Below are 13,560 nucleotides of genomic sequence, written 5' to 3'. Positions count from 1 at the left end.
ATAAGCATTTTTGAAGCACAGTTTATCTGTGCTATTTTAGATGCTTGTCTATGAATGAAATCCATCCATCCATGACCCCTTTCTCCTCTTTTGACTTCCTCTGCCCCTTGACTTTCATGATACACTCCTTGTTTTCACTCTGTTCCCACTTGCCAGGAGAAAAAGTAAAGAGAATTTCAAATAATTAATGATGTCATAAAACAGAAAGAAGGACAAGTTAGCTCCTGCAGTTCTATTTGGGGGAAAAGTGCTTTTGTTTCAGCTGAAGCTCTCATTTCCTGGCTCCAGGTAAAACCATCTCCAACGTGGAAGAGTCAGTCACCCTGGACAATGGAGGCTTCACTGCTCTGGAGCTCAACAGCAGACACCTGAACATCAAGAGCACCTTCTCAAAGAAGAATGGAACCAGGTAAAAAGCTGGGAATGCTGTGCTTTTGGAATGTCTTTTTTCTAGCTTCAAGCACTGGTAAAGAGGCAAAAAGGAGAGACTGAAGAATCCAGGGAGGACTTAAACACCCAAGTCTCTGCCTCAAGCTGTGATTCTGGCTTCTAGGTATGATTTCATCAACTCCAGGGGAGTAACAACATCCCAAACACTCATCCTTTGCATTTCCTAGGTCTCCTCCTCGGCCAAGCCCAGGGGGGCTGCACTACTCTGATGAGGATATCTGCAACAAGTACAATGGGGCTGTGCTGACCGAGGGCTTGGGCCTCAATGAGAAGCCCCTGGAAGTGTCAGAGTCAGAGGTAAGGATTTCCCTCTGCCTCACATTGCACAGACACCACAGATAATCATTTCCATGCTGAATCCTGGCAAGTCTTTGAAGTCCCAGTCCCATATCTGCATCATGCTGTGTGGTCACTGTCTGTCTCAGGGATTTTAAAAGGTTCAATTCACCAGGCTGTTTGCATCATGTCTTAAAATAAAAATATCAAAGGAAAGAATGACAAGCAGGACCCAGCCAGGGCAGATTCCAGACCTGGCCTTGGCAGATATTCAGTTTTCCAGAGTAGAAAGGTGAGTGCAATCAGTCAGACAGTGTGTGCTGACCTGTCTCAAGGATCATCTGCACAGCCCCTTCTGCCTGTGGTCTGCAAACTTGGAGCACTTTTGGGAAAACACATATGTGCTGCAAAATAACCAGCTACTGTCTTCTGGGTGAGGTTAAAGGTGAGATGTGCTTTGCACTGTTGCACTGACTGGAGTGTGGAATGTGGTTTGCAGTTTCACAGCTATAGCTCACCCCACCAGTCAGAAGAGTAGCCTGAGTGGTGACAGCCACTGCCTTGGTTACAGAGGGAATAGATGGGGAGTGAGTAATTTGCCAGGGAGCCACATGGCCGTGGCTGTGAGGGCCCAGCATTCAGCTCTCTGAACACCCCAGCCTTGCCTGTGGACTGCTCTCCACAGAAGATGGGTGTTTGCCAGCATTATCCATCTGTCAGGGCTCCATCTTGTGTTCCACATTCCCTGTAAAAAGGAAGAAAGTGTTTGCTGGCTGTGAAAGTCCAGCAGTGGCCATGGGTGAATAGACAGACTTCAAAGGAGATGCAGAAAGGTAAATCTGTCTCTAAAATCAGATGCTGTCAGCTGAGATCCTGATGAATCCGAACTGACAGCGCAAGAAGCGAGCAGTGGGCCAAACCATGCCAAACCTGACCCTTCCAGCAAGAAAATATCACGGGCAGCAAGTCGTGAAAGAAGATGACAGTTTTCATCTGGAGCTTTTCTGCACCTGCAGCTACAGCTGCTTTTCCTGGCTACCTAGCTCTCACCTCCTGCTAATTACCACCGACAGCCTGCTGCTTTGTGCTGCCCTGTGGCCGACCCGTCGTGCAGGCAGCTTTCCTTGGTGCAGCTCAAGCTGCTGTCTCTGCAATGCTCCAGCATTACCCTCCAGATTAAACCCACAGTGCTTTGGTCATGTCACTGTAACAACCCAGCATTAAACCTGTCATTAAAACAGTTTGCTGAGCATGATCGTGAATTTAGCACTGGCACCTTTTGACATTAATTTCAATGTCCCGTGTGGTGTTTCCTGGTGATGTGCAGAAGTCTCCTTGCAGGGTGTCATTATGCCTTCTATATGCACTGTTTGTACAGCAGAGAATTATGTGATTTGGGTTTGTTTTTTTTTTTTCTCAGGCTATTGATATTGTTTATTTACTGTTGTATTGCTGTCGAGCCTGAAGGTCTCAGTTGAGATTCTGGTGTTTTTGTGAATGTGGGTGTGCACGTGAGTATGTGCATAAAATATGCCCCTGTTTTTCCTTAGGGCTTGGAGATGCAGCCTGCTTGTATAATGTCTTTGATGCTTGTCTGGGGGTTTTTGTAGTGGGGAGTGCTTTTAGTCATGAAATGTTAATATGCTCCCAGTAGAGGTAGCAGTAGGAGATGCTGCCTTTTGATCAGCCTGAAAATGCTGTTTATGTTGGCAGGTGCAGACAGGAGGTGAGGGTGGGTTGGGGCAGAGGTGGGCATAGATGACTGACCACTCTCTTTTCAAGTGTTCCTGTACCTATTAGCTCTTCCTGTTTGTCTTTTATTTTCTTCTAGTTTCTGTTCTCAGAGGAGGTCGTAATAGACAAGCTCTGTTTTCTGAGAGTTTCAGATTTTCCATCTGTCTTAGGAGGCAGAAACATTTGCCATAAGATGAAGAGTTAAAGACATCTTTTCATGTGAGAGTTCTACCCAGGTTTGGTCCTCTGCAGCAGAGGGTCCTGATGCTGTTTTCCTCTAATACATCTGTGTGTGGGTCTCAAATTCCACTTAATATGAGGCACATCAGGGCAGGCAGGAACAAAACCTGTGCCTTTGCCTTCAATCCACTTGTCACTGTGTTACTGCTTAGTCTTATGCCTGTTGCCTGAGTTGTCATGATTTTATATGGAAAAGAAGGAAGCTCACTGGCTTCAAGTCTCCTGGGGTTTGCTGAACATGAAGAACTCTTGGGCTGACTGACTGCACTTAAAACACAGCATCTGCCTGGGTTCTTTCTTCCAAGCTCCCTCCTGGAGGGGAGAGACACACAGAAACAAAGAGGAAATCAAGTAGGACTCTTAATATTCATAAATCAAGTGGTGAACTTACTCCATGTCATGAAAGCCAAGCACCAGTACTGTTAATGAGGTTAAAGAAGTTTAATTGGCAGGTACGGAGCAGGAGACTGCTATGAGTGTAAATTCTAAATGATTAATAATAATAGACTTTTAGTTAATGAGTCAAGTGGACAAGGCTCTGGACAGATAATCTGAAAAAAATTTGGTGTTCACCATGTATAGAAATCTGATGATGTACCTGCAGTGTCATCCAGCCAAGCAAAAGCAGGAGGAGAGGGGAGGCTGGTGCACGTTTGTGTGTTCTCATGTGTCCTCCTTTTGTGGTCTCCCAAAAACTGTTTCCAGGAGAAAATAACTCACAGGTTGCACACATTATCAGTCAGTGCTGGATGCTCTGGCCTTCCCACTGCTGTCTGCAATATGACTGGCTTTGGCTTTCTCAGCTCTGTAGGAAGATATTCATTTCCACTTAACACTTCAGAGGAAACAGGGTTTAACTTGGTTTCCAGTAAAGCTCTCCAGTGATTTTGACAAGTTGGGCACTATGTGGAAACCAGCTGCAGGTGACACATAAAATAAGAGTGGGTTCCCATGTCCAGAGAAATATTTTGCATACTGGGTTACCTTGTCTCTTTTACAGCATATTTATTTCAGGCCAACAAAAAAAATTCCTGCTGTTATCTACATTTTTAGAAGTAATCTTATAAGGCTGTTTCTTTTGTAGTCACTTAAAAGGATAACTGGAACGATTATCAAATTTATTATCACATTTCCCACTGACTAAGCCAGCCAACTCTGGTGGCTGACTTGCCTCTGAGCAGCACTTGTGCATTTTATGCTATGAAAAATATACCTCAATAGCTCTCATTTTCTGTATTTGTTGTTTCATAGGCATCCATGCACCTTTAGTTGACAGTGTGTAATGTCACCACACACCCAATCACGCTCCAGCCTATGGAGGTTTCCAAGGTAACACAGCCACAGTCACAGGGAAAGGAGAAGACTGAAAACAAAGCAAAAAGCCCTGCAGCATTTCTATTTACTCAATAGTTTAAAACCACTAAAGAGTAATCCTTTAGTATAAGCTGTCTGTATTGTCATGCTAAACAGGTTTATCTTACTTCTCCTTGATTCTCATCGGGCTGTGGAATGCCAGTTTAGAGCATTCCTTGCTGATAAGGCTGGTTACTGGAGTCTTGCTGGGAACAGACCTTAGGAGATACTTCAGAAACGTGGACAAAACAGTCAGTTCCTGCCTGTCCTGAAAGAAATACAGAAAAAACCTGTCGTATCAACACTAACAAGCAGGTTATCCTTTCCAGCATCAGCCTGAATGATGGTGAAAGGCTGAAGTTACTGAAGCCCCATATGCTTCATGACAGTCTTTCCTTCTAAAAGACCCTGGCCTTATTTACACCAAATTATTGTTCCCTTTCAGTTGGTATAATGAACTAATTAGTGGACAAATTATCAGCAATTGCTATTGTCTTAAATTCCCTCTTTCAGTTCGTGGCAAATCTGAGCACACCACATTTCAAATGGTAGCAGCTCATCTTAAAGTGTTCCCAGGATTTCCTCTCTTTATTATGTTAACTTCTGGCAATGTTGAAAGAACTTGGCTTAGGAACAGAAATTATATTAGCTTTGTGAGTGAGTGGTTTCTTTGCTTGTGATGGACAGAGCTCGAGTGGCTGCATAAGTACTATTACAGCTATATAGTCATGTCACATGCTTCTTTGCATTCCTCCTTAGGGCTTCCAGCTTTTAGTTGGCTTTGTCCAACCCCACAGATCCTCTGTGTCTGTGGGGACATCAGGAAGATTCATAAAGAGCCATCAGAAGTTTGTGGGGTTTTTTGGTTCCTCGGGTTTATGCCACCTCAGCTCAGCTGTGATGCCTCTGTTCAGCAGGGCTGGTTCCTTGTTGGGGGGCTGAGAGTGTCTGAGTCTGTAAGAGTGATGGTGGGCTGGGGAAGGAGAAAGAGCCATGGCAGAGCAGTGCCTTGTACCTTTGACAGAGAGAGCACAACACAGGGGCTGGAGGAGCCCACACCTCTGGGTGCTGCCTCTGGTGAGCAATCCTGCCTCTGCTCAGGATGCAGAGACTTTTCTTCCATGTCATCCCTCAGCTTCCCAGGCATTTACCTTAAAATTGCACTATGGACACACAGCATCATGTTTGGAGACTGATGCAGGGTGCAATAACTTGTTTCCTGCTGAGGTCAGAGGGAACCAGGGTTTGGGGATCTTCTGGTGAAATTGGCTGAGGACCAGCCTGAGCTCCTGCTGCCAGGCCCTGCCATGCTGCCACATCTGCAGCCATCCATGGCACTCCTGCTGGAGCCCCCTGCAAAAACAGACAGGGCAGTGCTGGCAGGACGTTCCTGGCAGCAGTGCCAAGAACTCTGGAGCTGCTCTCTGCACCCACTGGCTGTGAAGTAGTCCAGATCTGGGGATATTCCAGGAATGCTGCAAAAACCACCTGTTCAGGAAGGTCTTTGGAGGGAGTCAGGTGTTGGCTTCCCAAGCCTGGCAGCTGGTGCAAAGGAGTGTTTTTCTAGGAGACAGGCTTGCTGTGTTCCTTCTGGGATAATTATGAAATGCTGGTAGGGCTTTGTTGTATTAGTAATTACTTGTCAAGGCACCTGAAGCTTTTCATTCTTAAAAATCAAACAGTACATAGTTCCTGAAGAGCCAAAGCCTGGGTAATAGTGGAAAGGAAGTTTTGCAAAGCTGTAAAGAGCTGCTTTGCTCACTTTTGGAAAGCACTGGGAAAAATTCCTCAGCTCTGTCCATCACCCTCTGTGCTGGAAAATGGGCACAGAACAGCATTGAAGCAGCTACCTAAGCAAAGGGGGATGATGGATGCTGTGCCCTTTTCAAACGATGGTTCACAAGGCATTTGAGGATTGTTCTTCTGAGACCATTAAAAAGGAGCTTTAGAGGAGGAAAGACAAGTTTTGTGGCAGGCAGGATCAAGAAGGATGTGTGTTTGCTGGGTGGTGTCATAGATCAGAACCACACCAACCTTTTGAAACTAATTGCAGCAACGAGCAGTGATGAGCTGCACTTACCTGTCTCTCTTGTGTGTCTTAGGCAGCTCCTACTTTGATATTTAATTGCCTCTAGAACTGGCAATGCAGATTATTGAGTGGGGGAGGGAAAGGAATGAAAGCTTTTGCATGATCTATTTGGAGATTTTGAGGGAAGGCGTGAGATCTGGAAATGCCTGAGTAAATGTTTGTGTGCTGGATGGGATGGGGCTGTTACTGGTGGGAACATCAGTGGGAACAGAAGGAAAATGTGCTCTGAGATTCCAGGGCTGAGGCTTTGCCCTGGTCTCTGTGCTCAGCAGAGATGTACAAGCCCTCTGTGATTCCTCCAGCTGCATCCCAGCAGCAGCACTTCAGAGGAGGGGCAGATGCACAGAGCTTATCTGGTTACATCTCAATAGAGCTCCTGCTTGATATTGATGGGAGCTTTGAAGCTCTCCAGCCACCGTGCATAAATGTTTCAGGGGTAGATCCGCTCTGAGCACAGAGCTGGGTCTGACTCATCCCAAGGAAGCAGCCCCTCCTGCCCGGCAGCTCTTCTTTCCCAGATTTTGCATTCTCTTTCTTCTGTCCCTGCTGGTTGTGTACCTTGTACCACCATAATCAGCTGGAACATGCAAATAGTGTTATTTGCCTGTAAAAAAAGTCTGATTTTACTTAACTTCCTTCCAGTTACAGAACTAATTTTCAATACTTAACACCCAGAGTCCTGTGCAGGTGGCTTGGGCTGGCCACCCCAAACATTGGCCTGGCTAACCAGAGTGTTTGTGTGGAAGGCAACCCTGCTGTCCTTCCATCAGAAGAGAGATGCTCAGTTGTAATTGCAGTATTCCTGATGGTGATTGAAAGCTGTTGGTTTCACTGTGACCTCTCTACACTTCCCTGCTTCTTGTGCCCAAGCAGGAGCTCCTGGCTGCTCCTGCACCATTCTGCAGGGAATTAGAAGGGATTTCTCTGTCAGTTATCATCAGGGGACTCTGCCTCTAGCAGGAAAGTCTGGCTAAAGCAGAGCACAGTGCTTTTCCCCAGCCCAGCCTGTACCACACTTGGACTGCCATCCCTCTTACCTTAACATTACAGCTTTAGTCAGCTGGTGATGCTAAACTTGCCTCTCATTTCTTTGCGACCACAACAAGCTAAAGTTATCATCGATGCTAATGACCGATTATTTCATTCTGTTTTTTCCGATGCCCCAGGTCACTGACTCGGATTACGAGGACGAGTTGCCCAAGCACTCCTTTGTGAACCATTACATGAGCGACCCCACCTACTACAACTCGTGGAAGCGGCAGCAGAAAGGGGTGAAGCAGCACCCGGCGTCCTACAGATACGAGGAGTGCACGGCCAGCGAGGCAGAGCCCTATTTCCAGACTGTCATCACCACACAGAGCTCAGGAGGGGTGTACACCCCCACGGGACAGCCCGCGCCCGGCTCCCGGACTCCAGTGACAGGATTCTCGTCCTTTGTCTGAGCGGGGCTGGGGACACGGCGGGACAGCCGCAGGGACCGCGTGTGCGTGGCCGGGGCGCTCAACTCGGGGGGACCCTCTCTGATCAGGGTAGAAACGGATGGGAACACACCTGAGGCTGGGTTGTTGGTGTTTTGGTTGGTTTTTTTGTTGGTTTTTTTTTTTTTCTTTCTGAAGACAATCAACTCTATAAAAACACGGAGCTGAACTAGCTGAACCTTTGTTTAAGAAAACAAAAAGAAAAAAAAGGAGTTCTGAACAGTGATGATTTTAACCACTTGTGAATAGTAGGGGTTTTTTAACCACTTTTTTTAACACTGCTTCAGGAAGCAGCTCCCATGCCCTTCTCCTTCCCTCTTTCTTTCTCTGCCCTCCTCCTGTCCCACTGCTCTCAAACAAGCAGGTGAATTCCCTAGATGCAATGAGTGACTCTGTGATGTGATTTGAAGAGAAAACATAAAACCTCCCAGGCTCCTTTTTCTTCCTTTTTCTCTACTCTTTTTTATTTTCTTTTTCTCCTTTTTAATTTTTCTCTGTCATCAAAGTTAAGTAGTAAAACATAGAAAATGGACACATTTTTAGGTGAAAAGCAGACACCTCTCTTCTCCTGGCTGCTCCACACATTAGGAGCACTGGCTGATCAGTGTAGGCTCAGATGTGTCACTGTGTCTGCTCTAAGCTCACTACTGGTGTATTTATATTGAATTACTGACCTGCTTTTCTTTCTTCTTCAAATGGGACCTGCTGCATTCTTTAAATATTCCAACTCCAGGGCCTTTGGAAGAGGAGATGGCTCAAAAGAGCGCTGTAGGCAGTGGTGGGTGAAGCAAGTGGGAAGAATTCAGATGTAAGGTCAGTTTATTATTGGTGTGGCTCTAATGCTCCTTGTGGACTGCGTGTACTACTTGAATCAGTCATTTTTTAAAAGTCAGAGGACACAACCCAGCAAGCCAGAGGAATTTTTCAATTAAAAATTGCAGTGACAACCTAGAGAGTTTACTAATTGATGAGGGGTTTGATCATCAGAGTTACCATGCCCTGCCAACAGAAGTTGAACATCCTTTTTCACCCAGACTCTGCAGTTCTGTTTATTGGTCTGTAAAAAAGTACACAGTGGCAGGGTTTGTTTGATTTTATTTTTTTAGTACAAAGACACACCACACAGACTGGGTGAGTTTTGGTGTCCACAGGTGCCTTTTATTGATTCTGCAGCTTCGTATCTGGGAGAAGCAAAAAAGTGTCTCCAAATAAAGCTAACCAGGTTTTTCAGGCTTTGGGGTCATGAATTACCTTGTGCACATTTACAGCCTGCTCTGTGCACATGAACCTACAGCCTTTGGAAAGAAAAGAGGAGACTTCTAGTTTATTTTTCATCTTTTTGTACAGCTCACTTTTTGTTTTCTTCTTTTCTATCCTTTTTCTGAGTCTGTCATGTTTAGTAGCAAGTTGTTTACTCGCAAGGAAGTTGTCAGGCATTGAAAGAATCCAAGTAGCAACAGTCCTGGGTCACCAGACTTTTATCATAAGAGTTTGAAAGGTGAATTTGGAAGTAGGGGAGTCCTTGCCACGTCAGGATCTGGCATTTCCTTGCAGGTGGATAAGCCAGGAAAATTGGTGCTTGCTTGGTCCTGTCAAGGCTCATGTGGGCGTTGTTGCCACAGAAAGCTGTCCCTGTCCTCTCGAGGGATGTGGGACGTCTGTGGCAGGGGGAGGTGGTGTCTTCAGAGCAGGTTGTTGAAATCAGGCTGCCCAGGGGCCTGGTTGGGAGTATCCTGGTGGCACCTCACCAGAACAGCTGAGGTCCAAGGGCCAGCTCAGCCTTGCTGTCACCTTTCAGTGCCTCTTGGACAGGGCAAACTATCTCAGAACTGCTTTTACTCTTGGGCACTGCCTCCAAGCCCTGCAGCTCTCGGTGCATGCACACTCAGCATAGCTTTGGCACTGGATTCCTGTTCTTCTCCAAAGGTTCCAGGAAGAAAAAGTTCAAAACCAAAAACTCCAGTGGGTGTGTTTAAGGGCTTTTGAGTTTGGGATAATGATCTGCAGCTCATTAGATGGCAAGGGACTTGCAAAGACACGGCTGAGCCAAAACCCTGTGAGTCATCCCCCTCTCTGCACCTGGGTAGGATGTGTGTGGGATGGAGATGGGGCTCCAAAGAGGATGACTTGGAGTGTGCTGTGAAGAGGAATGCAAAGCAAACAAAAAACCCACTGCCTTCTGTGCACTTTGACTGTTCTCTTAAGCCATATGGACTTTGCTTTAATTACTGAACTGCCAAAATTTGTTTTCAGTCTGTGTTTTTTGTTTCTTAGACAAAATTATCTATGTGACTTTCTGATTTGTTTTCCTTTTCCTTTGTCATTTCCTGCATCAGATTACATATTTTAGGCATGTTGTTTTTATACATTTGACACAACAATGCAATTGCTCTTGGAATTTTAATGGCCCTTGTCCAACAGGTGTAAGAGGTAGTGCTGCAGGAGGAGCCCTCCAAGGACCACTGAGGACTTTAGGGATGAAAATTAGTAAGATGTAGATGGAACACCGAAGACTTTGCTCCAAAGGAAAGCATAGTGGAACTCCACATCTCCTGAATATTGCCTTACACTTGATGTAAGGTACAGTTACTCCCTGGGGCTGATCTGATACCACATTGAGAAAAAAAAAAAAACAAGAAAACCATGGGGAATAAAGGAAATGGACTTCATGGCCACTGCTCCGCTGAAGGACAACATGGGGAGCAGCACAATCTATACAAAGCAAGGAGAAGAGACTGTTCCTTTTTTCTCAGAACCAGCTGCAACTAAAAAGCCTGAGCTTGCTGAGGACCTGCTGAGTTGGCTGTGTGGCTCTTTTCTTCTGACTGTTGTCGAAATAACAGGTTAGGTGTGATTCCTTTAGGACCTGTTGATCCCAACAAAGGTGTTTCTGTTCCATTCTCATCCATACTGTTGTCAGTCTTGGTTCTGTTGTGTTCAGGCTTTTCTGACACCTGGGTTTATTTTCGATAGGCACTTGCAGAGTCAGGAGGTGCAGTGCCCTGCCCAGCCCTCAGCTGAGCACAGGATGTGTTTTCTGCTGTTCAGGATCTTGTGTAGCTCCATGTGTGATGCCTCCACCTTCTTGCTAACACGCTCAACTTGTAAAATATGGTTAATAGGTAGGTTTTATTTACTTCACATATCAGGGAAATTGTTTTATCTGGAAGGAAATACTCCATCAGTTAGGAAGAAAGCTCTATTTCATTGCTGCAATCTTTGGAAATTGCAGCCTTGAAATACAACTTTTAAACATTAGTTGTCATGTTACAGTAACTTCACCCATTGAATTCACTTCCATTTCCATCTTCCTGTTTAGAATAGTCTTGAAAAATGAAGGCTTAAAAAGCCTTCTCAGGATATTTTATTCTTTTTTATTTATTTCCCTTCCCCTGTTTCTCAGGTCTCTTGGTGACTGTTACTGAAAAATAAAAGCAGCATCATGAAATGACCAAGGGAGACATTTCAGGGAATGGTTTAATAGGAGCTTGTTTTTCATGCAATAGCCATAACAATATCCAATCTCCTGCAGGTAAAAAGTGCCCGAGTCTTCACCCCCTGCAGGGCTGAGATGACAGCAGTCACCACTGTCAGTAATAGCCCCAGACTTCAAGTTGTCCCTGTCATAAATCACATGCAAAAGTGCACACATAAAGGAGCTGTGCTGTTCCAGCCCACTCTGAGTAGAGTATTTTATCCCCCCCAAAATCCATGTCACACGTCGTGTGTCCCCACCATGACCTACACCATTGGCTGGAGTATTTTCCATTCCTGCCTTTTAATGCTCTGATGTTTGGGCAGGGCCAGCGCTGTGCAGGTACAAATGGCAATGGTGACAAGGGACAGGAGAGGGCACTCCTTTGCTTTCATCAGTGACAGTCTCTTATTTCCTACCCTGGGAGTCACTCAGGGACTGCCTTCATGGGGAGGGCAGGGAGAGGTGGGAGCAAAGGCTTTCATCAGCAGTTACTAAAGGAATCACACTTTGGCCAGTGATCCCACTTTTGGGAGCAGTTGGCATGACTGGAGAGAAGAAAGAAAAGTACACAGAAAAGAAACTAATCTATTACTCAAAAGGATTGCTTTTCCCTCTTCGAGTGTTTAAACCAGTGATGTTTTGCAGATGGGCCAAGATCTCATTTTTCTTCCTTATACCAAGGTCTCTGCCAGAAGCTATGTAGCAATTGTTTGGACTAAATATCTTGACATGGGGATGCATTTATTATCCTTGCCATTGCTTCCCTCAAGAAATCCATTGGGTCATCCAAAGATTATCTAATCTACTTTCCAAAAAGGGAAGAGAGAGAGATCTTTGTACATACAGAGCACTGGTGTCTTCTCCCACACATTGCTTTCAGATATACGGAACAAGTTGTTGGAGAAAAATCCTTTTAGAAAAGGAATTCATCAGATATTTTAAAGGAAAGCAAATAACCACATAAGAAAGATAACCTCTGGCAGAGGTATTAGAAATCTTGAAGTCCAGAAGCCTGTGATGTGTAAGAGTGACCAAGATGCCAAGACCTCCTGGTTTTGCTGATCTCCCGTACCAGTAGCAGCCAGAAGGACACGTGCAATGAGGGGTGATGTTTGGAAAGGAAGAACCACAGAGCTGCTGGGACATGGGCAGGTTGCACTGCGGATGGCTCCACTCAGCCTGGAGTTCCTGCTAGTTCAGTCACATTCCTTAGGTTGCTTTTATAGGTTGGTTGCCAGCACATGTGGAATCCACACATTATCAAAGTGTTCCTAGAAGCTAGGAGGTTACCAGAGTGAGGAAAGGTTTGTTAGTGTGGCGTTCAAACAAAGCCACACGTGTGATGATGTGGTTCTACAAAACCCATTGAAACCTCCTTATGGAAACTACCCTTGGATTAGGAGCATGCTCACCCCAAGACTAAACATGATGGGCCTGAAATGGCTCCACCTGACAAGTCACAGAATCCCAGAATGGTTTGGGTTGGAAGAGATCTTAAGGATCACCTTGTTTGAACCCCCCTGCCATGGACATGGACACCTTCCACTGTGACCAGGTTGCTCCAAAGCCCATCCAACCTGGCCTTGGACACTTCCAGTCCCTTCTGTTCTTTGTGTTTCTGACTCCTTTTGTCCTCCCCCTGTCCTCCCAGAAAAAGAAAGCTGCCTTGCACTTTGTGCAGGTGTAGAGTCTGCCATGCCCGACAGCAGAGAGCCACAATGGATAAGCACACACGTGACACCTGGGACAGGTGAGATTTGTTTGAACAAGGAGTGAAGTACCATTAGCACTTGAGATTCAGGCTCTGACTCAGAATTTTATCTTCTCAAAGCTGCCACTTGCCCACTTTAAATGGCCTTGGGGCCTCAAGACTTGACAGGAAATTCATTATTTCAATGCTGTTTGATCACTGTGCACTTTCTTGGAGCTTGAATCACTGGATACAGAGACTGGATTGGGGTTACAGAGCTTTATATCAAGGTGTTTTCCCATTTGTGTCCAAGTCACTAGATTTGGGAACTTCTGCTACCACTGAATGGTGGCATTCTGCAGGTGGGAAGTGCCACCAGGGCTCCCTTTGATGTCATTGCACCCCTGAGCCGTGCTGGGGTCTGTCACAGTGCAGTGGGAGCTCTCAGGTAGCAGAAAGGTGCAAGAACCCCATATTCTGGTGATTTTGTAGCTGGTCACTTTGCCTCTCTTGGGCTGGAGTCCATCCTCTGATTTGGTATCTGCTGTCAGCTATGGGGTAGGATCACCTCCCACAGCTGTGTCTGAGCTACCCTTCAGTGTACTCCGGTTATGGGATCATTGCTTTTAATTCAGTGTCTCCTTGGAGATTTGCCCTGGATTTTTGTTCCACACCTCTTGTTAGCCTCACCTTCACCACTCCACTATTTTATATGAGAAAGTTACTTCTTCTTTTGCAAACTTGCTTCTGATTAAAAGAACCCTTTTGGAAA

The 13,560-nt window shown here is 45.6% G+C and overlaps 1 protein-coding gene across 2 annotated transcripts in view; it reads left to right on the top strand.

Annotated features, from left to right (window-relative positions):
• Positions 1 to 13,560, top strand: part of SDK1 (sidekick cell adhesion molecule 1) — a 388,755-nt gene extending 375,195 nt beyond the window's left edge. For both annotated transcript variants that reach the window (XM_071443929.1, XM_071443928.1), the window contains 3 exons: positions 289 to 409; positions 618 to 747; positions 7,309 to 13,560. In XM_071443929.1, coding sequence (XP_071300030.1) covers positions 289 to 409; positions 618 to 747; positions 7,309 to 7,584 — 527 coding nt within the window. In that variant the 3' untranslated portion in view covers positions 7,585 to 13,560. The remainder of the gene's footprint in view (positions 1 to 288; positions 410 to 617; positions 748 to 7,308) is intronic.

The sequence above is a fragment of the Agelaius tricolor genome, unplaced genomic scaffold (genome assembly GCF_023055355.1).
Source record: "Agelaius tricolor isolate 1412-34295 unplaced genomic scaffold, bAgeTri1.0.p SCAF_19, whole genome shotgun sequence".
NCBI classification, from domain to species: domain Eukaryota; kingdom Metazoa; phylum Chordata; class Aves; order Passeriformes; family Icteridae; genus Agelaius; species Agelaius tricolor.
The sequence above is the reverse complement of the archived record's forward strand: the minus strand, read 5'-3'. Positions and strand labels throughout refer to the sequence as shown.